Source organism: Cyprinodon tularosa, unplaced genomic scaffold (assembly GCF_016077235.1).
Source record: "Cyprinodon tularosa strain WSP-4 unplaced genomic scaffold, ASM1607723v1 ctg476, whole genome shotgun sequence".
Taxonomy (NCBI): domain Eukaryota; kingdom Metazoa; phylum Chordata; class Actinopteri; order Cyprinodontiformes; family Cyprinodontidae; genus Cyprinodon; species Cyprinodon tularosa.
The window spans coordinates 273,181-301,176 of record NW_024039203.1 but is presented as its reverse complement, the minus strand read 5'-3'; the positions used below and the strand labels follow the sequence as shown (position 1 = coordinate 301,176).

The window sequence follows — 27,996 nt, the reverse complement described above, 5'->3', positions numbered from 1 at the left end:
CTATGTGGTGCCAAAGTAAAAAATGCATTGAAAAATGGCTGTAAGAAATTATATAACCGAAAATACCTAAGTGCATTGCTTACCCCTTCAGATGTTCTCCTGTCAGGTAGCACAAGTGTATTTGCATGACTTCCTGGTACTATAGTAGATCCTATACTCATCCTGGGTCCAACCAACATGTATCGTTTGTCTCCTGATCTGTACTGGATGCTGTGACACAGTGTCCCATCATAATTAGTCTCTTGGAGATATTTTGAAGTATAGTCAGTAGACTTGGAGAATTGCATTGCAATCAACACTATTATACTGATGATAAACAAAACTGAAACTCCACCCAGTGTGATCATCAGGTATAATGTCATATCATTATCTTCATCATCTCTTGTTGCACTTTTGACATCAGAAGCTGCAAAGGCTTCTTTTGGCTCCACAAGTTTAATAGTCACTGTAGCTGTTGCTGAGAGAGAAACGTTGCCGTTGTCTTTGACCAGTACGACCAATTTATGTTCAGCTTCATCTGTCTCTGTGAATGAGCGAAGTGTTCGGATCTGTCCTGTGTAGCGGTCCAAACCAAAGAGGCTGTGGTCAGTAACTTCCTGCAGTGAAAACAGCAACCAGCCGTTATATCCTATATCAGCATCATAGGCTCTGACTTTAGTCACCAAGTGTCCTGCGTTCACATTGCGGGGAATCTCCTCCACACCTTCAGCAGAACCGTTGGAGCTGACTGGATACAGGATGACAGGAGGGTTGTCGTTCTGATCCAGAATGAATACGTTCACTGTAACGTTGCTGCTCAGAGATGGTGTCCCAGAATCAGTGGCAACAACTTGGAACTGGAAAGTTTTTAAAGTTTCAAAGTCTAAGCTTTTTAGGGCCACTATATCTCCACTCTCTGAATTTACATTGATAAATGAAACTATAGCATTCTGCCCTGATGTTTTTAAGATCTGGTAGGAAACTATTGAATTACTGGTTTCATCATGGTCAAACGCGTTTACAGAAAACAAAGAAGTTCCTGGAATATTACCTTCAGTTACATAAAATGTGTATGGGCTTTGTGAAAACTTAGGGTGGTTGTCATTTACATCCGACACCACAACATTAATTGTTTTTTCACTGAAGCGTGGTGGTTCACCTGCATCCGTTGCTCTTACTGTTATTAAATAATTAGATTGCCGCTCTCTATCCAGATGGGTTTTGGTAACCAATGCATACATTCTGTCTTGTAAAGATTGTGATAAAATAAAAGGAATGTCATCATTTAATGTGCAGGTGACCTTTCCATTAAGACCTGAGTCTAAATCATTGACACTAATCAGAGCCACTGTGCTTCCTAATGGGGAATCTTCAGGGATCAATTGTGAAAATGAAGTAATCTCAATCTCGGGTTCATTATCATTAACGTCGATTATTTTGATGTTAATACTTTTTTGCGCTGATAGAGGAGGGGTACCTTTATCTGAGGCCTCAACTTCAAGTTGATACCTATCTCTTGCCTCGTAATCTAATAAACCTTTTACAATTATCTCACCTGTTGCATGGTTAATTTCAAAAAGTTTAAAGAATTTACGATTTACACTGTTGCTAAAAGTATAAATCACTTCCCCATTTCTTCCGCTATCTAAATCAGTCGCATTTACCTTTAGTACGGTTGTGCCAAGTGGACAATTTTCCTCAAGCATTACTGAATAAGCCTCTTTCGAAAAGACAGGTGCATTGTCATTTGCATCCAAAACGTTTACAATGATATCAACTTCGCTAGATTTAGGAGGTTTCCCTCCATCAAGTGCAGTCAATACTAAAGTGTGCCTTGCTGATATTTCTCTATCTAATGACTTTTGAACGATCAAAACAGGTATTTTGCCATCATCTCCTGTGTCTTTAATTTCTAAGTGAAAGTGTTCGTTGGGGCTAAGTTTATAACGTTGAATAGAGAAAATTCCTCCATCTGGATCGCGGGCAGGCTGCAATGGAATACGCACTCCGGGTAGCGCTGACTCAGAAATGTCCACAGCAGTCTCATTCTCAGGGAAAGCGGGAGAATTGTCATTTATATCCAGCACCTCAACACTAACATAGTGAACCTCCAATGGATTTTCCAGGACAGTTTTTAGATTTATTTCACATCTACTGCTATGTTTACAAACCTCCTCTCGGTCTATTTTTTTTCTCACATAAAGGTTGCCATCGTTTGGATCCAGTTGAAAGAGAGCATCCGTCGTGCTGGTAACAATGCGATACTTTCTGCTTTTCAGTATGGATTTATCTAATCCAAGTTCTTCCGCTACGTTTGCAATCACAGTCCCTTCTTTAATGTCTTCAGAAATTGAATACCTCAATTGCGCCGTGGTTACGCCCAACAAAAGCAAAGCAGCCATAAATCCGATCCAAGGCTGCCTCGTCCATGCTGCGTGCAATCCTCTTTGTTCCATCATTAAAAATGTAATATCCATCGGTTCTATATTGAACAATCTTAAAAACACAAATCAATACATTATAAATCCAATAACATCTCCGCTCCTCCACATAACATTTGCAATATCCGGGGAGAAATCCAAGTGTTATATCCAACAAAAATGATAAGGAATTAAAAGAGGTGGAACTACAAAACAGTGACGACGATGAAGCCGTTTTTAAAAAAGCACACTGACACCGCGCGATGGTGGGGGAATACTGCAATAATTGCGCGTTGATATCTCATTTGAATATTATATGTTTTGTTTTGTTTATTTGTTCGGCAGAAATAATTTTATCTAAGTTATTTATTGCGGATATATTGGGAAAAATCTCTTTGATGTTTCGGGATGTAGCCTATATATTTTATCTCTATTAAAAAGTGCCCAAAACGAGGATTTTTTCAAGTTTGATACGTGTAGTAGAAATGAGAAGTCTGTCAACTTCGTGGAAGGCTTAAAACTGTAATCTTGCCATTAAACATACAAGACTCTCAAAAATAAATAATGTTCCACAGGTATTTATATTTGTAAGTTTATATATACGTTGTATCTTTTTATGTATGTTAATTAAATTGGGCCAACTGGAAAAATGAGCCACCGAAGGATTAAGAGTTATAACTCTCTAAATGTATCAGCCAATGGCCGCAATTTATTTCAGATTTTTGCCTGAGCTGTACTTGAAACTGTTTTTTGATTGGTCAGTTACAGCTGTAGTGGGTGGGACAATGCGTGGCATTCAGCTTGGTGAGAAGAATTGAGAGTTAAGAACTCTGGCAGACACATATTTCATTAAAATGATAAGGTTGATAAATCAGTAAAAAACTGATATATATTTAAAAAAAAGGTTAATTGCTTAGGTAATATATATGTAATATATTTTTGCAATATATGAAATATATAATACACATATATATGTATATATATATATATATATATATATATATATATATATATATATATATATATATATATATATATATATATATATATATATATATATATATATATATATATATATATATATATATATATATATACACACATATATATTGTACAGTCTATGCCCAGCTTAAGTCATACTGTCAAGAGGTCAAAGCCTCTGTCCACGAGTAATGAACCTCTTTGGCACCTTGTCACCAAGGCAAAGCCATTGAAGAAACTTAAAGGATAACATGCCCTGCAGAGCATGGAAAGTAGTCTAAGGAGACCAAAAAAAACAAAAACAAAGGGCTACCAAGGAGTGGATGACCTGTAGTAACTAAAGAGCCTGGTTGCACCAGACCTGTGGAGAGGAAAATGGCATCCATGATGAAGATGGATTCTTCTGTAAAGACTGCCTCTAAAAGCTTGCTCTTAGATGACCAAGAACAGCCCGTTACAAAACAAGCATCAGCAGTTTCAAAGTTTTCACTGTCATTTTATTCTAGTGTTAAAGTAATGAGATCTATTTTTTTTATTATTATTATTATTATTATTATTGCAAGTTTTTTAATGACTGCTTCATGAATTATTATGTCAGCTTTTGAATGTAATATCATATTGTTTATTACTTTATGTTTGTGCCTTGGAAGTTAGCATGAAATGGTGTTAAAAGGAGTTTAAGTTAAAATACATTTAATTGTTTATCAAAAATTATTGTGTTTTACTTTGCTTTTTGAATAGCTCATCTTAGCTTAACGGGTGGCCCACTTTCCCTGAATACTCAATATTTCTAGATTGTTGGAGAGCTGATATTTCAAAAGCTATAGAACCTGAACAATTACATTTAGTTGCAAAAATTTGAAACAAAGGTATTAGAAACAGTCAATATAAACTGCAGAAACAGACTTCAATGTCATACCATATTTTTTTCTTAGATTTGGAAGTGATTTACCAAAAGTGGCCCAATTTACCTGAAATCACCCTCGTCAAAGAAGCAACCAATTAAGTGAATAATGAAAGAAACAGAGTAAGGAAGAGGTATATAAAAAAATTGTGAATAAAAAACAAAAACCTGTCTTTTAGAATAAATGGACAACTTTTAGAGCTTGAAAATCCATCTGCAGGTTACTGCCAAAGATTCAAGATATAAATAAATGTTTAGAGCTCCCTTAACTCTTCAGGTGTTCTCCTGTCAGGTAGTACTAAGATATTGCAGGGCTTCACTCACTACAGATGCTATACTCATTCTGGTTCCAACCAACATGTACCGTTTGTCTCCTGATCTCTACTGGATGCTGGTGTTCCATCATAAATCGTTTTGATATTAAGAAGTATAGTCTGATGATTTAGCCTACTGCATTGCTATCAAAATGACAAATATGATAAACAAAGCTGAAAGTCCACCTAGCATGATCATCAGGTATAAAATTAATTTGTTATCCTCATCACTGTTTGCTGGACATTTAAGATCTGATTCTGCAAATGCTTCCTCAGGCTCCATAAGTCTGACAATCACATTAGGTGTTACTGAGAGGGAAACATAGCCATTGCATTTGAACAGTATGGTCAGTTTATGCTTAGCCTCATCTGTGTCTGTAAGAGCGAAGTGTTTGGAAATGTCCTGTGTAGCATTCCAAATCAAAGTGACTGTGGTCAGTGATAAAAATGGAGCACCCTCACCAACTGAGCAGATTGCTTTTCCATTAAGACTACAGTCATTGACACTCATAACACGAGAATCTTCATGAGCTAAACTGGAAAATAAAGTTATTTCAATTTCAGGTGCATTATGCTTTATGTCAATTATTTTAATTATAAAATTTTTTTCCGTTGTTAGTGTAGCAAGACTATTGGATGCTGGAATTTCGATTTCATTGTTGTCTTTTTGCTCATAATCTCCAAGCACTTTAACAATTATCCGTCCCGTAGATTTGTGGATTTCAAAAATATTAAAATATTGCTACCCAAACTGTTATGACTGTGGCAGTCCTTTCATAAAGCAGATTTAACAAACTCAGACTCAAATCTGCAACTCTAAATTGATCAAGCCTAAGGTTGGGGAGCCTGAGTTTTCAGTTTCACAACAGTTTCTATGAATTAGTTCAATCAACTTTAAGTAGGTCTCTTAGGTCTATCTTTTTTCAGAAATCCTGGCTCCAATTCAAAAGATTCAAGTAAATTAATACATCCAATATTACAAGCCTCCTAGATTACATGACCAAATTGAAGAACTAATGAATGTAATTATTTTAAATGAAAAGTACAAGATTCCCTCACCATCTGTTTGCAGACCCACATTTTATATCCAAGACCATAACTCCTGGATCATTTAAGTTATTTCAAAAATCCAAATGTACCACAAAGCAGAGAAAAATACTTGAAACCCTACAGTTCAGCTACTGTACTGCGTAAGTTTTCAGCAGCGCTTTGACCATCCAATCACAGACACGATTCAGTGACGCATGAAGTGAAATTCTCAGGAGGGACAGCGGTGACAGCCATTTCCACAAGAAGGCTTCAGTTTGTGTTGTGTTTTATGCTTTTTCCTAGTGTTCAACTAGTATCGGTGTAATACAGCACTGCATAGTTTTTTTTTACAGTAAAATGTGCAGGTCACATGTCCCCAGTGCCGTTCCCCCAAATTACATCTAATGATAAATGGTCATTATTAGCAGATATCCGTCCTGCAGAATGGCTTCAGATTGTGCCAGTAGGCTCAGTAGGTTGTTATCACCAAATTAATCTTAAACCTAAGGTAGTAGATATTAGTATTGAGTGCACCAAAGCTTTTCTGTTTAGCTGGAATTATTAAGAATAATATATACTATCCCAAAACTAAGAATATGTTGGTGTTTTACCTAGAATAAATGTATGGAAAAAATAATATTTAGATATCAGTAAAAAAAAAAAACTAGTTATAAATGTTTCTGAGATATATTGATTTCATCAAAGACTGAGAAAAAACATATAAACAGTTCCAAAGTTATTCTTTTTTAATTATAGTAGATTAAAATAAAATATGTATTTTTTGCTTCCCAATGATATTTATTTTAAGGGCTTTTTACCACCTTACCTTGAATACTTTCCATTGAAATGTTTGTTAGCAACTCAAGTGATATTTTCAATTAGAGTTTGCCCAAGGACACAAAAAACACTGTACCACAGACATCTTAAGTCAGAAAACTTGTAACAGCATGTCCAAAACTGTGTGATGCCAAAGTAAAAAATGAAGTGAACGATAGCTGTAAGAACTTATTTCAGCCAAAAACCTAAGAGCATTGCTTACCCCTTCAGATGTTCTCCTGTCAGGTAGAACCAACGTGTTTGTATGGCTTCCAGGTACTATAGTAGATCCTATACTCATCCTGGGTCCAACCAACATGTACCGTTTGTCTCCTGATCTGTACTGGATGCTGTGACATAGTGTTCCATCATAATTAGTCTCCTGAAGATATTTAGAAGTATAGTCCGTGGATTTTGAGCACTGCATTGCAATCAGCACTGCAATACTAATGATAAAGAGAACCGAAACTCCGCCCAAAGTGATCATCAAGTAAAAAGACACACTGTTATCTTCATCGTCTCTTGTTGTACTTTTGACATCAGAAGCTGCAAAAGCCTCCTTAGGCTCCACAAGTTTAACAATCATAGTAGCTGTTGCTGAGAGAGAAATGTTACCATTGTCTTTGACCAGTATGACCAGTTTATGCTCAGCTTCATCTGTCTCTGTGAATGAGCGAAGTGTTCGGATCTGTCCTGTGTAGCGGTCCAAACCAAAGAGGCTGTGGTCAGTAGCTTCCTGGAGTGAAAACAGCAACCAGCCGTTATATCCTATATCAGCATCATAGGCTCTTATTTTGGTCACCAAGTGTCCTGCGTTCACATTGCGGGGAATCTCCTCCACACCTTCAGCAGAACCGTTGGAGCTGATTGGATACAGGATGACTGGAGCGTTGTCGTTCTGATCCAGAATGAACACATTTACTGTAACATTGCTGCTCAGTGATGGAGTCCCAGAATCAGCGGCAATAACTTGAAACTGGAACGTTTTTAGAGTTTCAAAGTCAAAACTTTTTAGTGCTACAATGTCTCCAGTTTCAGAATTTATATTAAGAAAAGAAATTAGTTTCCGGTCACCATTTCCATTCCTGATATGGTAAGAAATATGAGCGTTTTCGTTATCGTCGCGATCAAAAGCTTTAACAGAAAACATGAAGGATCCCGGATTGTTTCCTTCAGAGATATAGAAATTATACGGGCTCAGCAAAAACTCAGGACTATTGTCATTTACATCAGAGACAATAACATTTATAACTTTTTCAGCTGAAAGTGATGGTTCACCCTCATCTTTTGCTCTCACAGTAATGACATAATGCTCATGTTTCTCCTTATCGAGAGGGGCATTGGTCACTAGTGAGAATATTTTATCCTGTATTGAGGGTGTCAAAGCAAATGGGACGCCATCACTTATCGAACATGATACTTTTCCATTTAAACCTGAATCCAAATCATTCACACTGATAAGAGCAACTGTGGTTCCAGGACGGCAATCTTCAGGAATAAACCTGGAAAATGAGGTAACCTCAATCTCAGGAGCATTATCGTTTACATCAACTATTTTAATATTCACACTCTTCTGGGTTGAAAGAGGCGCATAACCTCTATCCGATGCCTGTATTTCTATTTCATACTTATCCTTTCCCTCAAAGTCAATATCGCCTTTCACAAATATCTCACCTGTTGACGGATTTATCTCAAAAAGCTTTAATAATCTTTCATTAACAACACTGCTAAAGCTGTAAACCACCTCCCCATTAATCCCCTCGTCTAAATCAGTTGCATTAACTTGGACAATCATAGTACCTACTGGAGCATTTTCTTTAAGCATGACTATATAGTCTGACTGAACGAAGACAGGAGCATTATCATTTATGTCCAAAACATTTACTGTAATTTGCATGTTTCCTGATTTTGGTGGTTTTCCTCCATCTACTGCTCTTAACACCAAAGAGTGACTTCTCGCTGTCTCCCGGTCCAAAGGTTTTTGCACAATTAAAATCGGTATTTTCCCATCTTCACCCTTGTCTTTAACTTCCAATCGAAAGTGATCGCTTGTACTGACTTTATACTGCTGAATAGAGAAAGAACCGACGTCTGCATCTCCTGCCGACGGGAGCGGAATGCGAACGCCGGGTAACACAGACTCAGATATCTCGATCGTGTATCCTTTATCTTGAAAACTCGGAGAATGGTCATTTATATCCACCACTTCAACTTCTACATAGTGAATCTCTAGTGGATCTTCCAGTACGGTTTTGAGATTTATTAAACAAGGGAGGCTCTGCGCACACAGTTCTTCCCTGTCAATGTTTCTGCTAACATAAAGGACTCCGTCATTCTGATTAACATGGAAAAGGGGATCCGGGATACTGGACGCGATCCGATATTTTCTTTCTTTCAATTGGCTCTTATCTAACCCCAGGTCTTTTGCTATATTTCCCACAACAGTCCCTTCGCTGACTTCTTCTTGAATTGCATATCGCAGGTTCGCAGAGGCAACACGCAACAAAAGCACAACGAGAATATATCCGACAATAGATCCTCTTCCCCTTTTTCTCTCGGGTCCTCTTTGTTCCATGGTTAAACGGTAAAAAAAAATGTAAACATCTAATACCAACAAAACATTTAATAAAAAAATAGATTATCCAATGAGGAAGGGTATCTTGAAATTAATGATCAACCGTTCCCAGCCGTTACCAGTAAACAGGTCCTCGCAGAAGAAATAATCCCAAAGCAACGGAAAGCTGAGCGTCTATGGTGTCGTGTCAGTGACGTGAGAGCCATTATTTAAAATAATTTTTCATCTTTAACAGTGACGCCACGTGGTCAAAATCTTAACAGAGAAAAAAAAATATTTTGTATTTGATTTAAAAATACATTAATTTTTCAGAGTGGAAATATTTTGAAACTAAAATAAATAAAAAAAGATAGGGACTTTGAAAACAGTAGACGGACACATATAGATATTGAGCACAATTCCAAAGTGTTTATACGATTTATAATATAGCCTACTTGTTAAATCATAGATTAAAATAAAAGGCAAAAAATATGTGTTGTAAAAACAGCTTACCTCTTCAGAAGGTCTCCTCTTGTCAGGTAGTACGAGTGTGTTTGCGTGGCTTCCAGGGACTATAGTAGATCCTATACTCATCCTGGGTCCAACTAACATATACCGTTTGTCTCCTGATCTGTACTGAATGCTGTGACATAGTGTTCCATCGTAATTAGTCTCTTGGAGATATTTAGAAGTATATTCCGTGGATTTTGAGCACTGCATTGCAATCAGAACTGCGATACTAATGATAAAGAGAACTGAAACTCCGCCCAAAGTGATCATCAGGTAAAAAGACACATCGTTATTTTCTTCACCATTTGCTACACTTTTTAAGTCAGAAGCTGCAAAAGCCTCTTTAGGCTCTACTAGTTTAACAATCAGTGTAGCTGTTGCTGAGAGAGAAACGTTTCCATTGTCTTTGACCAGTATGACCAGTTTATGTTCAGCTTCATCTGTCTCTGTGAATGAGCGAAGTGTTCGGATCTGTCCTGTGTAGCGGTCCAAACCAAAGAGGCTGTGGTCAGTAACTTCCTGCAGCGAAAACAGCAACCAGCCGTTATATCCTATATCAGCATCATAGGCTCTGACTTTAGTCACCAAGTGTCCTGCGTTCACATTGCGGGGAATCTCCTCCACACCTTCAGCAGAACCGTTGGAGCTGATTGGATGGAGGATGACAGGAGCGTTGTCGTTTCGGTCAAGAATAAACACGTTCACTGTGACATTGCTGCTCAATGATGGAGTGCCTGAATCAGTTGCAACAACTTGGAATTGGAAAGTTTTTAAAGTTTCAAAGTCGAAACTTTTTAGTGCTACAATTTCCCCAGTTTCAGAGTTTATATTTAAAAACACATTAAACTTATTGAGCTCTCGTTCATCCCTGAAAATATGATAAGAAACACGCCCGTTCTCATCTTCGTCACGATCCATAGCTTTAACAGAAAAGATCAAAGAGCCTGCCTCGTTACCCTCAGTTATATAGATTGTATAAGGGCTGATTAAAAACTCAGGATTGTTGTCATTCACATCCCGCACTACAACGCTTACTGTCTTTACCGATGATAATTGAGGCTGCCCTGAGTCTTTTGCAGTTATTATAAGATCATATAGTGATTGTTTCTCTCTGTCCAAAGGAGAGCTGGTGACCACGGAAAACGTTTTGTCCTTTAAAGCGGGTGACAAAATAAAAGGAACATTATCATTTAAAGTGCAGATTACCTTTCCATTATCACCAGAGTCTAAATCATTCACACTAACAAGAGCTACCGTTGTTCCTGGTCTGGAATTTTCAGGAATAGACCTTGAAAATGAAGTAACTTCAATTTCAGGCGCATTATCGTTCGTATCAACTATCTTAACAGTCACGCTTTTTTCGGTTGTTAGAGGAGCTAAACCTTTGTCAGATGCCTGTATTTCTATTTCATATTCGTCTTCATCTTCAAAGTCTATCACACCCTTTACAGTTATATCACCTGTTAGTGAATTAATATCAAACTTATTCAGTATATTTGGGCTTACACTGTTACTAAACGAAAATATCACTTCTCCGTTTAATCCTTGGTCTAAATCAGTTGCGTTCACCCTTATGACAGTTGTTCCAATCGGAGCATTTTCATTTAGTGTCACAGTATAATCTTTCTCTAAGAAAACAGGTGCGTTGTCGTTTACGTCAAGAACATGTATCAGTATGTTCATATTCCCAGCTTTCGGAGGTTTACCTTCATCTAGAGCTGTTAGTACCAAAGCGTGGCTCAATGCAGTTTCTCTGTCTAAAGGTTTTTGAACAACCAGTACAGGTATTTTATTGTCATTTCTTTTGTCCTTAATTTCCAATCGAAAATGATCGTTTGGACTAAGTTTATACTGCTGTACAGAGAGTGGGCCACTGTCTGGATCCTGCGCGGGTTTAAGCTGAAATCGTGCTCCCTGCAACGCGGACTCTGAAATCTCCATTATAATGTCTTTGTCCGGGAATACCGGCGAATGATCATTTATATCCAGAATTTCAACCTCCACATAATGAACCTCTAGGGGATTTTCTAGCACAGTTTTTACATTAATCACACAACGACTACTATGGGGACACAGCTCTTCTCTGTCAATTTTCCGGCTCACGTAAAGGATCCCATCGTTCTCATTCAGGTTAAAGAGAGGATTCACATCACTTGATACAATCCGATACTTCCTGTTTTCCAGCGTGCTTTTGTCTATCCCTAAATCCTTTGCTACGTTTCCAACCACTGTTCCCTCCATTACCTCCTCGGATATTGAATACCGCAGTTGCGCTGATTCCACACTCCACAAAAGCACGACAAGCAAGAGTCCAACAAAATATCGCTGCTCCTCCCGCTGTTTCCTCCGTCTTTGTTCCATTATAAATTGTGAAATGACCAGTCATGTATTACAAACGCGAAATCTTTGGCTTGGAAAGCTTCCACCTTTGCAACTGTAGATATGTCCTCTTTTTCCATTTACAAATGCGTTTCCATAAATGTTTTCACCGAATATTTAAGAACAAAAAAGATAAAAGGGCACACTGACGAGAATATGATCTGTATGGAAGGATCCACGACGAAATAATATGGACACCACCATGTGCGTATTTCCAGTATCATACTGACACCTTGTGAGCAAATGCACGGATGCACAAAACCCAATAAGAGATTATAAGCAAGTTATATGTAAATAAAACTAAATAAATATGCCTCAGTAGCCAATGGAAACTGGAACAGTCAAAATCGCTGTTTAAACCACTTAAATTCAACGGACAGGATGTAGAGAAAGTTGACTAATTCAAATACTTATGAATAATTGTGGACAATTCTTTCACATTTATTTAACTTGTTGAGTATTTTTACAAGAAAGTACAACAAAGGCTCTTCCTGCTGAGCCAGCTAAGGGTTTTTAAAGTCAGTGACCACATCCTATCGAGGGTTTATTGAGAGTGTACCGATGTTTAACATTGTTTCGTGGTTTGGTCATTTAACTGCCAAAAACAACGCTAAACTTAGTAGACTATTTAAACAGTGCATAGATTGCAGGCCAACAACAAATCAATTTATCTCAGCATTACAGTAAAGCAGTGTATCAGGTCTGGCATAAGATCACAGATCATGGAGGCCATCCACTCTCACTTTGAGCTCCTTCCATCACGGCAGAGGTACAGACTTCCTTTTGCCAAGAAAAATGTATACAGACATTATTTTGTGCCCATTGCCATTAAGGAGCCGAACAAGTTATACCCCAAATGTCACTTGGTTAACTGTGCTTCATTTTCTTTGATGAAGTGAATCTGTTGCTGCTGCTGTGTCTGCAATCTTTGATAATTATATATTAAGTAATTTAATTACATTGTTGTGTGTGAGCAAGCCAAAAGCCAAATTCTGCCATTGCCGTGTATTTTAGACAATGAAGTTGTTCTATTCTATTCTATTGTATTCTATAACAAACTTTGATGTCACACACCCAACATTAAATTTTGAAAAAATGAAACCAATTGTATTGGTTTCAGAAACATTTGAAAGCTCATATTATGTAGATATTACGCAAAATGGTATGTAAACATGTGGTGCATATCCAAGATGTTGTTAAATAAATAAATAATAAAGAAAGAAAGAAAGAAAATAAGAAAGAAAGAAAGAAAGAAGGAAAGAAAGAAAGAAAGAAAGAAAGAAAGAAAGAAAGAAAGAAAGAAAGAAAGAAAGAAAGAAAGAAAGAAAGAAAGAAAGAAAGAAAGAAAGAAAGAAAGAAAGAAGGAAAGAAAGAATCTTTCAGCACCATGGAGAGTGATAACAGAGCTCTTTAACAAGATTTCAGCACTATTTAAAATAAATTGTAAAGAACAATCTTCTGAGTTCAAAAGCAAGCATTTTGCTTCAGTGGGCAATTAAATTAGCTTATCAATATTATAAAAAAAAATGTCAGATGGTTTAGAGGGGAATTAATAAAGAAGTTCTGGGTTGTGTCCACAGTAAATTAAGGAATGTTGTGCTTACCTCTTCAGATACGTTCCTCTTATCAGGTAGCACAAGTGTATTTGCATGACTGCCAGGTACAATAGTAGATCCTATACTCATCCTGGGTCCAACCAACATGTATCGTTTGTCTCCTGATCTGTACTGGATGCTGTGACATAGTGTTCCATCATAGTTAGTCTCTTGAAGATATTTATTAGTATAGTCTGTTGACTTGGAGCACTGCATTGCAATCAACACAATGATACTGATGATAAACAGAACTGAAACTCCACCCAAAGTTATCATCAGGTAAAAGGTCACATTATCATCCTCATCCTCCTTTGCTGCACTTTTGATATCAAAAACGGCAAAGGCCTCCTTAGGCTCCACAAGTTTGACAATCACTGTAGCTGTTGCTGAGAGCGAAATGTTGCCATTGTCTTTGACCAGTATGACCAGTTTATGCTCAGCCTCATCTGTCTCTGTGAATGAGCGAAGTGTTCGGATCTGTCCTGTGTAGCGGTCCAAAGCAAAGAGGCTGTGATCAGTAACTTCCTGCAGTGAAAACAGCAACCAGCCGTTATATCCTATATCAGCATCATAGGCTCTGACTTTAGTCACCAAGTGTCCTGCGTTCACATTGCGGGGAATCTCCTCCACACCTTCAGCAGAACCGTTGGAGCTGATTGGATACAGGATGACAGGAGGGTTGTCGTTCTGATCCAGAATGAACACGTTTACCGTGACATTGCCGCTCAACGATGGAGTCCCAGAATCAGCGGCAACAACATGGAACTGGAAAGTTTTCAGGATTTCAAAGTCAAAGGCTTTTAGTGCTACAATCTCTCCAGTTTCAGAGTTTATATTGAGAAAGGAGCTTATTTTGTTATTCTCACTTCCATCTCTAGCTATTTGGTATGAAATGATTGAGTTTTCATTGTCATCACGATCAAAAGCTTTAACTGAAAATACTGATGTCCCAGGTTTATTTGCTTCCATAAGATAAAAATTATAGGGACTAAGAACAAACTCTGGGCTGTTATCATTCACATCTGAGAGAAAAATACTAATTGTTATTTCAGATGATAGGGAAGGCTGTCCTGTATCTTTTGCAAATATTGTCAGATCATAATGTGACTGCTTTTCTCTGTCCAGAGGGGATTTGGTAATCAATGAGTAGATGGTGTCTTGAATAGTCGGTGATAAAGAGAATGGAATGTCTTCACTCATCGAACACATCACTTTCCCATTAAGACCAGAGTCCCTATCATTTACACTAATAAGGGCCACTGTAGTTCCAGGTCGGGAATCTTCAGGAATTGAGCTGGAAAATGAAGTGACTTCAATCTCAGGAGCATTATCATTAAGGTCAATGATTTTTATATTGACACTTTTTTCAGATGTAAGAGGAGCAATCCCTCTGTCTGAAGCTTCAATTTCTAATTCATATTTATCTCTCTCTTCATAATCTATTAAACCTTTAACAGTTATTTCGCCCGTCTTGGGGTTAATATCAAAAAGGTTTAAAATATGCTGATTCATACTCTTGCCTAGCGAATAAAAGACCTCTCCATTTGATCCATCATCCAAATCAGTTGCATTCACCTGTATCACCTTCGTGCCAGGAAGGGCATTTTCCCTTAACGTAACAGAATAAGCATCACTAGAGAAAGATGGAACATTATCGTTTACATCTAAAATATTTATTTGAATATTCATGCTGCCTGTTTTTGGAGGTTTACCTCCATCCACGGCTGTGAGTACCAGGGAATGTCTTTTCGCAGTTTCTCTGTCTAAAGATTTTTGCACAACCAAAATTGGAATTTTCCCGTCTTCTCCTTTGTCCTTAACTTCCAATCGAAAATGCTCATTCTGTTCAAGTTTATATTGTTGCACGGAAAAATGATCGCTATCTGGGTCCCTTGCGGCTTTAAGTTGAAACCGTGCTCCAGAAAACACAGATTCAGATATTTCCAACGATATTTCTTTCTCCTGGAAGGTGGGGGAGTGGTCATTTATATCCTGCACTTCTACCCTGACGTAGTGCACTTCTAGCGGGTTTTCCAACACCGTTTTCACGTTCAATAAACACGTACTACTTTGCGCGCACACATTCTCTCTGTCAATCTTTCTGCTCACATATAGGATTCCATCGTTTTGATTCACTTGAAAAGGCGGGTCAACATCACTCGAAACGATCCGATATTTTCTTTCCTTTAGTGTGTTTTTATCCAACCCCAGATCCTTTGCAATATTCCCCACCGCAGTACCTTCCTTTACTTCCTCGGAGATTGAATATCTTAATTGTGCTGAGCTTAAGCTCCACAAAAGCACTGCACAGAAGCATCCGAAAAAGTGTCCATACAGCCCTCCTGGCGAACGATTTCTTTGTCCCATGGTCAAGATGTCAGTAATCCACACAATGAACCAATCGTGACAACAGAATTCAACATATAAAATCCGGATCACCAGTCAAATCTGGGACACGATGCGTTGCGCAAATCCGATCGTTTCATCCAGTCATATCCAAAGAGAAGGAAACAACAGTCGAACGGAAGAAAAAATATGAATAGGTGGAACCACAAGCGAATGCAGAACGGCTTGTCTGTTTCACTTTTTACATCGCACTGACACCATGCGTTGTTTTTTTCTCACTGCAGACGTGGTGTGTTTTAAATTTATATTTCAACAGTAGTCAGCTCCACAAGCACATTTTCACATGATCACATAAATAAAAATCTGCCACACGGAAATGTATTTCAAAACGGGTAAATAGTGGTTCAATTTAAACAATTCATTGAGCTAAAATAGGTCCTTGTGTATACAGAGAAATTATACAGGATACTACAAACTGTACTAGACTAGATTACTACGGACTGAAGCAAATGGTTATGTACCAGGGAAATTGTTTTAGTGATTCATTGTCTTTTCATCCAGCCTTAAATGATATTGTGGTGCACATAGCTAAAATATGGAATACACATTAAACAATGGCATAATTTTTGAAAAATCTGAAGTTTGTTATGCTTTGGTTTTAGAGAATAAAAAAATAATGGTATGGCAACAGATCCAATATCTGTGTCATTCTCGTTGCGCTCCTTGTCAAGTAAAGGACTCTTGAAAAACCATCAATTTTAACTGAAAAATTCTTTATCCAAGAAATGTGACATACGAAAAAAAGTGTCTTTACTTTCTTCCCCCCGAAAAACAAGCCACGGTATACACGGTGAAAAATATGATAACTCTGTGCTGCGCAATAGTGCTGCAGACTGTATACATTTACAGAAAGACCTCAAACAGGAAATGAGCCTTTCAACATAAAAGTAAACTTCACAATAAAGTACACCTGTACTGATGTTAACCTTACAACAAATGATATATATATATATATATATATATATATATATATATATATATATATATATATATATATATATATATATATATATATATATATATATATATATATATATATATATATATATATATATATATATATATATATATATATATATATATATATATATATATATCACTAAATGTATTTAAGACTTAAAAAATATAAGCAGAGGATCATTTAACTATCAAGTCAGATGGAAGGCCTTTGGTTTTGACATTCTATTATAATTGTTTTATTCTACAGAATAAAACAATTGTAAAGAAACTTAAGTCATTAGTCTGTTTAAGTGTGAAGTGTGCATGAAAAAATAAGACCAGAATTATCAGGGTAGACAGAAAAAGAATACACTGCTTGAGAAAAAAAACTGCGGTTTATATGTTTGTTTTACAACCATCACATGCAATTAATCCACCTTTTAGTTTAGACTTCAGAGGATAGCTATTCAACACATTTTTTCTGTCAAATTTCAAACACACAAGAGATGCTTTCAAGAAAGTGAGACATGCACTGCAGTGGTTCTGATTCCAGTAAATATGTATCATTTATAGCTTCTATCTAAATCTGTTTTTTTGTTATTTTTAAAACAGGCACTATAATAATGATTAGGAATCCTTAAAATACGTGTTCTGGAGAATTTTAATGGATATAACAACATAGGAAAAGACAGTTTGTTGTAGCAATATTAGTGCTACAGTTAACAAATTTCAAGTTTTATATTTGCATTTGGCAAGAGAAGCAACTTTTTTTAGATGTCCAGTAAGGAGACAGGGAATGATTATGAAATAAAGAGAGTTACAACGCAAATTAGTTCCACTTTCAATATCTTTCAATATCTAGCAATCCCTCCCCTTTGGACCCACGATGGAACTCAAGGAAGGATGCGAAATCTATTTAGAAAAAAAGCAAGATGTATGAGCATTTTTTTTTTTTTTGTTTGTTTCGTATTTACGACATACCAACCAAACTTTAATAATAACTGCAGTTCAAAATAGAGTGTCTCAAACAAATTTCAAAGAAGCAATGGCTGAAAGGTAGGCTGTTAAATCTTGAAATTAGTTATATAAAAGTTTGAGAACTGTATTTTGGAAGATCAGGGAAATAGATGTGTTAAAAAAGTGTTATAACTGTGCAAGGATTCTCCTACATCTCTCTTTCTTAAAACGACATGAGTCTATTCTTTTAGTCAACTTTTTTGTTGCTTTTAAAACAAGAGGCTGTATTTCTGATAATACCTTAGATCAAATAAGGTAAAGTTAATCATTCAGTTAAAAAAATCTAGAACTCCAACATGATCATCCAGTATACTTATAGGCAAAATGTTAACCATGAATGATAAAAAATTCTGATAATTCTTACCTCCATATATGTCTTCTTCCTTTCAGGTAGCACTAATGTATTTGCGTGGCTTCCAGGTACTACAGTAGATCCAATACTCATTCTAGGTCCAACTAGCATGTAACGTTTATCTCCTGATCTGTACTGGATGCTGTGACATAGTGTTCCATCATAATTAGTTTCTTGGAGACATTTAGAAGCATAGTCTGTGGATTTAGAGCACTGCATTGCAATCAGCACAACAATACTGATGATGAACAGAACAGAAACTGCGCCTAATGTGATCATTAGGTAAAAAGTCACGTTGTTATCCTCATCATCTTGTGTTGCACTTTTGACATCAGAAGCTGCAAAGGCTTCTTTTGGCTCCACAAGTTTAATAATCACAGTAGCTGTTGCTGAGAGGGAAACGTTGCCATTATCTTTCACCAGTATGACCAGTTTATGCTCAGCCTCATCTCTTTCTGTGAATGAACGAAGTGTTCGGATCTGTCCTGTGTAACGATCCAAACCAAAGAGGCTGTGGTCAGTAACTTCCTGCAGTGAAAACAGCAACCAGCCGTTATATCCTATATCAGCATCATAGGCTCTGACTTTAGTCACCAAGTGTCCTGCGTTCACATTGCGGGGAATCTCCTCCACACCTTCAGCAGAACCGTTGGAGCTGATTGGATATAGGATGACAGGAGGGTTGTCATTCTGATCCAGAATGAACACGTTCACTGTGACATTCCTGCTCAGCGATGGAGTCCCAGAATCAGTGGCAATAACGTGAAACTGGAAAGTTTTCAGGTCTTCAAAATCAAAACTTTTCAGTGCAACTATGTCTCCAGTTTCAGCATTTATGTTAAGAAACGAAGTAATTTTATTATTACTGCCTTTAGTATTTAAAATATGGTAAGAAATAAGAGCATTATCACCATCGTCGCGGTCATACGCTTTGACTGAAAAAACAGAGCCTCCTGGACTGTTGTTCTCTGGAATGTAAACTCTGTAAGGGCTTGATATAAACTCTGGCAAATTGTCATTTACATCAGACACAACAAATTGCATAGTCTTTTCAGTTAGAAATGGTGGGTCACCTGTGTCTTTCGCAATGATTGTGACATCATAGTGCGAAATTGTTTCTCTATCAAGATGGGACTTGGTCTCAATGGCGTACATATTTTCTTGTAAGGATTGAGTCAAAGAAAATGGGACGTCTTCTTTAATTGTACAAATAACTTTGCCATTTATTCCAGAGTCCAAATCATTTACGCTAATTAAAGCTACTGTAGTTCCTATCTTAGAATCTTCTCTTATTAAACTAGTAAATGATGTCACTTCTATCTCAGGTGGGTTGTCATTGACATCAGTGACTCTTATCATTACGGTTTTATCACTTGTAAGGGGAACCTGTCCCTTATCAGAAGCTTGGATGTCAATTTCATAAATATTGCTTTTCTCAAAATCTATCTGACCTATTACTTTAATTTCACCCGTGTTTTCATTTATACTGAAAAGCTCCATTAATTTTGAATCAACTTCATTACCAAATGAATATGAAATTTCACTGTTAGCACCCTGGTCCAAATCCGTTGCATTCACTTGAATTATTATTGTTCCAATTGAAATATTTTCATCTATTGTAGTGGAGTAAACCTCTTTGGTAAACACTGGAGAGTTGTCATTAATATCAACCACCTCCACAATAATTTCTACATCTCCAGACTTTGCTGGCTTGCCTCCATCCACCGCCGTTAGACGCAGCCTGTGTCTTCTAACCGTTTCTCTATCCAGCTGCTTCAACAGAACTAAGAATGGCACCTTACGATCCTCGCCGCGGTCTTTGACTTCTATCCTAAAATATTCGTTATGACTGAGCTTGTATTGCTGAACTGTAAATTGACCCACATCAGGGTCGCGTGCTGCTTGCAACTGAAACCTTCCCCCTGGTAGAACCGACTCTGAAATCTCAAGCCTTTTCTCTTTCTCTGGAAAAACGGGCGCATGATCGTTCACATCGAGGATTTCCACAGAAACGTAGTGAATCTCAAGTGGGTTGTCTAGCACGGTTTTAAGGTTGATTAAACATGGGCTGATCCGTTCGCAGACCTCCTCTCTGTCAATTTTCCCTTTCAGATAAAGGATGCCATCCTCTGTATTTACCTCAAACGGGGGTTCGACTGATCCTGTCACAATGCGATATCCTCTGTCTTTCAGCACAGTCTTATCCAGTCCCAAATCCTTTGCAATATTTCCAACAAATGTTCCACCTTGAACCTCTTCGGATATGGAATATTTAAGCTGTGCAAAAACTCCGATCCAAAATTCGTTTAAAGCAAATAAAAGAGCAAACCAATGTCGCACCCTCCGTGTTTTTCCGCCTCTTTGTTCCATGACGAAAAAGATGAAAGTGTGATTAAAAACCCGTATAAAGAAATCCACCTTATAATCCTGGAAGCTATAAAAAATAAAGCTTATAAAAAAAACAAATAAGAGAATTATAGATATAGCGAAGATGAGACTATTTTATTGTGGGTCATTATCATGTGCACGGATTTATCTTCGGATAAGCGCGAGGGTTGCGTTTCACCATGATACGTAGTACAATCTCTGCGGATACCTTGAGCATCACTGACACCAAGCGTCCAAGTATATATATTTTTCTAAAAATCTGTGGAATTTTTCTTAAAAAAATAAATAAACATGAAATAAAAAAATCTCACAAAATGACGTTTAAAAAAAAAAGAATAGCGGATTTGAATGCTGCGTTGATATCTAACCTTTGCAGCATGATGAGAATAGCCGAGTTAAAAAAAATGAAAAAATAAAAATAGCATTACTATGCTATCCATAAATGGATATGCTATGCATAACTGGATAGCAGCCTAACCCACCATTGAATACGTAACAAAAGTTCAATATACAGATAAACCCACTTTTCTTTTTAACTGAATAAAATATATGTTCAGCTGGGAAAATATAAAATGTTATTATTAGATCTTACCTCCTCAGATATTTGTCTTCTGTCTGGTAACATTAGTGTATTTGCATGACTTCCAGGTACTATAGTAGATCCAATGCTCATCCGGGGTCCAACTAACATGTATCGTTTGTCTCCAGATCTGTACTGGATGCTGTGACATAGTGTTCCATCATAATTAGTCTCTTGGAGATATTTGGAAGTATAGTCTTTGGATTTAGAGCACTGCATTGCAATCAGCACGATGATGCTGATGATAAAAAGAACAGAAACTGCTCCCAAAGTGATCATGAGATAAAATATCACATTATTCTCCTCATCATCCGCTGTTGAACTTCTAACATCAGAAACTTCAAAAGCCTCTTTGGCCTCTACTAATTTAATAATCACAGTAGCTGTTGCTGAGAGAGAAACGTTTCCATTGTCTTTGACCAGTATGACCAGTTTATGCTCAGCTTCATCTGTCTCTGTAAATGAGCGAAGTGTTCGGATCTGTCCTGTGTAGCGGTCCAAAGCAAAGAGGCTGTGATCAGTAACTTCCTGCAGTGAAAACAGCAACCAGCCGTTATATCCTATATCAGCATCATACGCTCTGACTTTAGTCACCAAGTGTCCTGCGTTCACATTGCGGGGAATCTCCTCCACACCTTCAGCAGATCCGTTGGAGCTGATTGGATGGAGGATGACAGGAGGATTGTCGTTCTGATCCAGAACAAACACGTTCACTGTAACGTTGCTGCTTAGTGGGGGTGTCCCAGAATCAGTGGCAATAACTTGAAAATGAAACATTTTTAGTGTTTCGAAATCAAAACTTTTCAGAGCCACTATATCTCCAGTTTCAGAATTAATATTTACAAATGATGCGAGTATATTTGTTAATTCTCTTTCTCGTGAAATTTGATATGAAATAATTGCATTCATATCAACATCCTTGTCAGTGGCTTTTACAGAAACAATCTTCCCACCAGGAGTATTATTTTCATAAACATAAAAGATGTATGGTCTTTGAGAGAATTCTGGTAAATTATCATTAACATCAGAAATATCCACTCTTATATTTTTTTCTGATTGTAAGCTAGGCTGCCCTGAATCTTTTGCAACTATTTTTATGTTATACTGAGATTTGTGTTCTCTATCGAGAATAGTTTTAGTTACTAGAGAATACATGTTACTTTGTGAAGAAGGTGTTAATTGAAACGGAAGGTCTTGGTTTATGTAACATATAACCTGTCCGTTCAGACCAGAATCAGCATCTTTCACACTAATCAATGCCACTGTTGTCCCTGGCTTTGAATCCTCTGGGAGTGCATTAGAAAATGATGTCACTTCTATCTCAGGTTCATTGTCATTTATATCTACAATGTTGATTACAACACTTTTTTCTGTGTTCAGAATAGCCGGGCCTTTGTCAGATGCTTGAACATCAATTTCATATCGGCTACATTCTTCAAAATCTATGGGCCCTGCAACAACAATAACACCAGTCAAAGGATTTAAATGAAAATGTTCACGTATCCCTGCATCCACATCATTTCCAAATGTATATTCCAGCTCCCCATTTGAACCCTCATCTAAATCTGTTGCATTAACTTGGATCACGGTCGTACCAACAGGAGAGTTTTCTTTAAGAGAAACAATATACAATTCCTCACTAAAAACGGGTGGATTATCATTGACATCAGAAACATTAACAATTATTGTCATGTTACCTAGTCTTGGGGGTTTACCTCCATCCAATGCTGTCAGCAGTAAAACATGGCTTTTAACTGACTCCCTGTCGAGTGGCTTTTCAAGAATTAAACTGGGTGTCTTACGGTCTTCCCCTCGATCTTTTACATCTAAACGAAAATGTGAATTTTGGCTTAATCTGTATTGTTGAACAGACAACAAACCACTGTCAGCATCCCGTGCAGCTTGCAATTGGAATTTTGCTCCCGGCAAAGCAGATTCAGAAACCTCCAAGGTGATTCCTTTCTGAGGAAATATTGGTGAATGATCATTTACATCCAGAATCTCCACAGCGACATGATGTATCTCCAACGGGTTCTGAAGCACCGTTTTTATGTCAATTACGCAAACCTTCTTTCGATCACAGATTTCCTCTCGGTCAATTTTGCTTCTCACATACAAGACACCATCATCCTGTTTCACCATAAAGGGAGGCTCAGTCGACCCGTAAACAATACGGATCCCCCTCTCTTTCAGCATTGTCTTATCGAGGCCTAAATCTTTCGCAATATTCCCAACAATTGTTCCATCTGAAACTTCCTCGAAGACGGAATAACGGAACTGTGCTGTAACGCCGATCCAAATCTGCATTGAAAGCATAAGGATTAATGTCCATATTTTCCGCGCTCTCCGTCTTTCAGGTTGTCTTTGTTCCATCACTGGAGAGCGAATGATTTAATAGAAACAGTGTATCCCCTTGAAAGAGCTCTTCATGTGTGCTAAAATAAGAATTCCTCCAAAACGTTCGCTGTTATGCGGAATTAAATGTTTCTGACCTCCTAGATGCGAAAATCTTCTGCAATCACAATAACGACTCGGTTGTAAGTAGAGGATGCGTTTAGGGGGAATCTTTTCAGTGCGCATATGATCATAGCTTTTTATTATACTGACACCGCGTGTCTCGGGAAAAGCATTGCACTTTAAACGTTGACAAATATATTGTGAATGGGAAAACACGTTTAAGAGAAAGGAAGACAAAATATCATGACATTCATTGTCGCGGTAATTTTTGACGAGCGCACCTTCTCCAAAGGTTTTTTAGATAGGATTATAACTTTGTGTAAATCCTACATTTTCAACGAATAATGGTGTTATATTTTGGAGAAGTGGAACACACACTGCAAAACTTGTTATATCAGGGATAACGGCTAAGATGAAGCTGCGCATTTTCAGATGATCAGCTTATTAAAAATAATGAGTAGAACAGCATCAGATTTTGAGAGAAAATAACTGCAAATAGTTACATAAATAAATGGACACAAATGGAATATGTAAGAAAAAATTATCATAACAATTTTTCACAATGGATTATTAGTTGTTTTTTTTTTTGTTCCTCTTACAGTCTTCAAAGAGGTGAATGTATTGATTGGTAAATGGAAGGGATGTAATTTTAAAAAATGCAGATACATACTTTTAGCAAATATCCACTGCCTAATCAATATCTGTTTGCTCACAGGAACACAAAAAAGGGCATTATCTCTAAGAATGCAGAACCATTTCAGTAATACAATATTACTGTTTCAGAAATATGAGTAGCTACTTGATACATTTATTTTCTGGTATGATAAGTAGGGTAACCCCAGAGCATACAAACCATGTTTGCTTTTCAAACATCTGTCCAATACACACATCATTCGCACATAAACTACGACAGATTTAATATCAGATGGATTAATTTACACAAATCTTTGAATTGGTGTTGTGTGCGTATATGTTTGTGTATTTAGTTTTTAGACTCGCAGCTAGGACGTTTGAAAAAAGAAAGAGACATAACAGACTTCTTTAAAATTCAAAGTGTACTTTACATTCAAAGAACTGTATAACACCCCTCACAAAACACCTTCGCTGGCTCCATAAAAAACCATATACACATCAAGAATATCCTTAGCAAAATAAAGCTCTCAATAGCCTTGTAAAGTATATCCGTTTCATTAAAAGTATGGATAATAAAATATATTATTATCATATATTATTATTGTCAGATAAAAAGGGAAACAATATAATCTATAAATGTGATTTTATAAACCAGGGCTCAAAATATGTAAAAAAAACGATGTGCTTCAAATCTATGTTTGTATATTTGAAGCACACAGTTGTTCATGTCATTCATCCATATATGTTGTCAGGAGAGGAATAGCAGAGATGCAAGAGAAAGTGGAGGAAACAAACCCAGAAAAGCTATATCAAAATATTTGCCTCCCCCCTACTTCTGAAATCAACATTACATCCATGGTTCATAGGTTAATCTTTACCCTCCTTCAGGTTCAACTCTAAAGCAATACTAGGCTGCTGCATATAAATCAGTGTGATATACAATTACTTTATTCACAAATTGTTTCAAATCGACTAATAAACCGTAAATACGTGAACAGCAACACGTAGACAGGGGCTTACCTCCTCAAATGCTCTTCTCCTGTCAGGTAACACAAGTGTATTTGCGTGGCTCCCAGGTACTATAGTAGATCCAATACTCATTCTGGGTCCCACTAACATGTACCGTTTGTCTCCAGATCTATATTGGATGCTGTGACACAGTGTCCCATCATAATTAGTCTCTTGAGGATATTTCAAAGTGTCTGTGGATTTGGAGCACTGCATTGCAATCAGCACAATGATACTGATGATAAACAGAACAGAAACTGCACCCAAAGTGATCATCAGGTAAAATGTTGAATGATTCTCATCATCTTCCCTTGCTGCAGTTTTAACATCAGAAGCTGCAAATGCTTCTTTTGGCTCCACAAGTTTAACAAACACAGTAGCTGTTGCTGAGAGGGAAACGTTGCCATTGTCTTTGACTAATATGACCAGTTTATGTTCAGCTTCATCTGTCTCTGTGAATGAGCGAAGTGTTCGGATCTGTCCTGTGTAGCGGTCCAAACCAAAGAGGCTGTGGTCAGTAACTTCCTGCAGTGAAAACAGCAACCAGCCGTTATATCCTATATCAGCATCATACGCTCTGACTTTAGTCACCAAGTGTCCTGCGTTCACATTGCGGGGAATCTCCTCCACACCTTCAGCAGAACCGTTGGAGCTGAGTGGATACAGAATGACAGGAGCATTGTCGTTCTGATCCAGAACGAACACTTTTACTGTGACGTTGCTGCTCAAAGATGGAGTCCCAGAATCAGTGGCAAGAACTTGGAACTGAAACGTTTTTAAGATTTCAAAATCGAAACTTTTAAGTGCCAGAATTTCTCCAGTTTCAGAGTTAACATTCAGAAAAGATGTAACTATGTTTGAATTTTCTTTATCCCTTAATATAGAATATGAAATAACTGCATTACTCCCTTCATCATTATCACCTGCCGACACTGAAAAAATATTTTCTCCTGGGATGTTATTTTCTCTTAGATAGAAAATATAGGGATTTCGATGGAATTCCGGGATGTTGTCATTTATGTCATTCACTAGGATCGGTATATTCTTTTCTGATGATAAAGATATTTCCCCTGCATCTTTTGCAATGACTAATACATCGTATTGAAATTCTTTTTCTCTGTCCAAAATTGATTTAGTTACAAGAGAATATACATTGTTTTCCAAAGGTGCTAGTATAAATGGGAGGTCTTTGTTTATGTAACACATAACTTTGCCGTTTAGACCTGAATCAGCATCTTTTAAACTAATCAACGCCACTGTTGTCCCTGGTTTCGAATCTTCTGGAAGTGCATGATAAAATGATGTCACTTCAATCTCTGGTTCATTATCATTCATATCGACCAAATTAATGACAACAGTTTTATCTGTTTTTAATGTCGCTGCGCCTTTGTCAGATGCCTGGATATCAATTTCATATCGGCTACATTCTTCGAAATCTAGCGTTCCAGTCACAACAATAACACCAGTCACTGAATTTAAACCAAAACGTGCATGCACCCGTGTATCTACGTGACTGCCAAATGAATATATTACCTCCCCATTTGAACCCTCATCTAAATCTGTTGCATTAATTTGGATCACAGTCGTCCCAACAGGAGAATTTTCTTTTAGCGAAATAGTATATATTTCCTGACTGAAAACTGGTGGATTATCATTAACATCGGAAACTTTAACAACTATTGTCATGTTACCAGATTTTGGAGGCTTGCCTCCATCTAATGCTGTCAGAAGCAATATATGGGTTTGAACCGATTCCCTGTCAAGTGGTTTTTCAAGAACCAGTATGGGTGTTTTACGATCCTCCCCTCGATCTTTCACCTCTAAACGAAAATGTTCGTTGTTACTTAACTTATACTGCTGAACGGATAACAAACCACTGTCCGCATCACGTGCATCCTGGAGCTGGAATTTTGCCCCTGGCAACGCAGATTCAGAAATTTCCAACACGCTTTCATTATGAGGGAAGACTGGTGCGTGATCATTAACATCCACAATCTCCACACTGATGTGATGAATTTCTAGCGGGTTTTGAAGCACCGCTTTTAAATTAAGCACGCAAGCCTTGCTTCTATCGCACATTTCTTCTCGGTCAATTTTACGGTCCACATACAAGACACCTTCATTTTGGTTTACCATAAAAGGCGGCTTCGTCGATCCGTAAACAATACGTATATTCCTCTCTCTCATCGTATTCTTATCAATGCCCAAATCCTTTGCGATATAGCCCACAATTGTTCCTTCTTGAACTTCCTCGAAAACAGAATAACGAAATTGTGCCGAGGAACAGCTCCAAAATTGCACTACAATCATCGTGAATGTAATCCATTGTATCCAGCCTCTCAATGTCTGAGGTCGCCTTTGTTTCATGTTGAAAAGATGGGAAAATTAAACAAAAAATAAAATCAGCTTTGCAAGAAGCTCTTCTATGCTGACAGAGTTCCACACAGGGTTAAAACAACAGCAAACGCTTTTATCTCCTAACATGGGTACGATTTTTAATGAAAACAGGATCGTACTCAAAGCGAAGGGTTTTTTTTCCTTGGGAGAGGGAGGGGATTTATAGAAAATCACGGAAAAAAAAATATTACTTATCATTATACTGACCCCAAGTGATTTTTTCAGGAAACTGCACCTGCTTATGAATATTGGTAAATGTATCTAAAAGTTAGATTTGTCTCCAAACTATATGCATCAACGAGTAAGACAACTATGGTTCCTCATTGGATTCCAATATT

General features: G+C 37.3%; 1 protein-coding gene across 18 annotated transcripts in view; it reads right to left on the bottom strand.

Moving 5' to 3' along the window:
* Positions 1-27,996, bottom strand: part of LOC119794321 (protocadherin alpha-C2-like) — a 210,777-nt gene that overhangs the window by 139,477 nt on the left and 43,304 nt on the right. Inside the window, exon 1 of one of the 18 annotated variants that reach the window (XM_038301830.1) lies at positions 25,274-27,788. The exons of 11 other annotated variants lie outside the window; for them this stretch is intronic. In XM_038301830.1, the coding sequence (XP_038157758.1) occupies positions 25,274-27,628 (2,355 nt within the window). In that variant the 5' untranslated portion in view covers positions 27,629-27,788. Of the gene's footprint in view, positions 1-83; positions 2,579-6,666; positions 9,171-9,510; positions 12,051-13,490; positions 16,000-21,175; positions 23,696-25,273; positions 27,789-27,996 lie in introns of those variants that run through there. 6 more of the 18 variants (XM_038301825.1, XM_038301828.1, XM_038301829.1 and 3 more) reach the window with 6 other exon arrangements.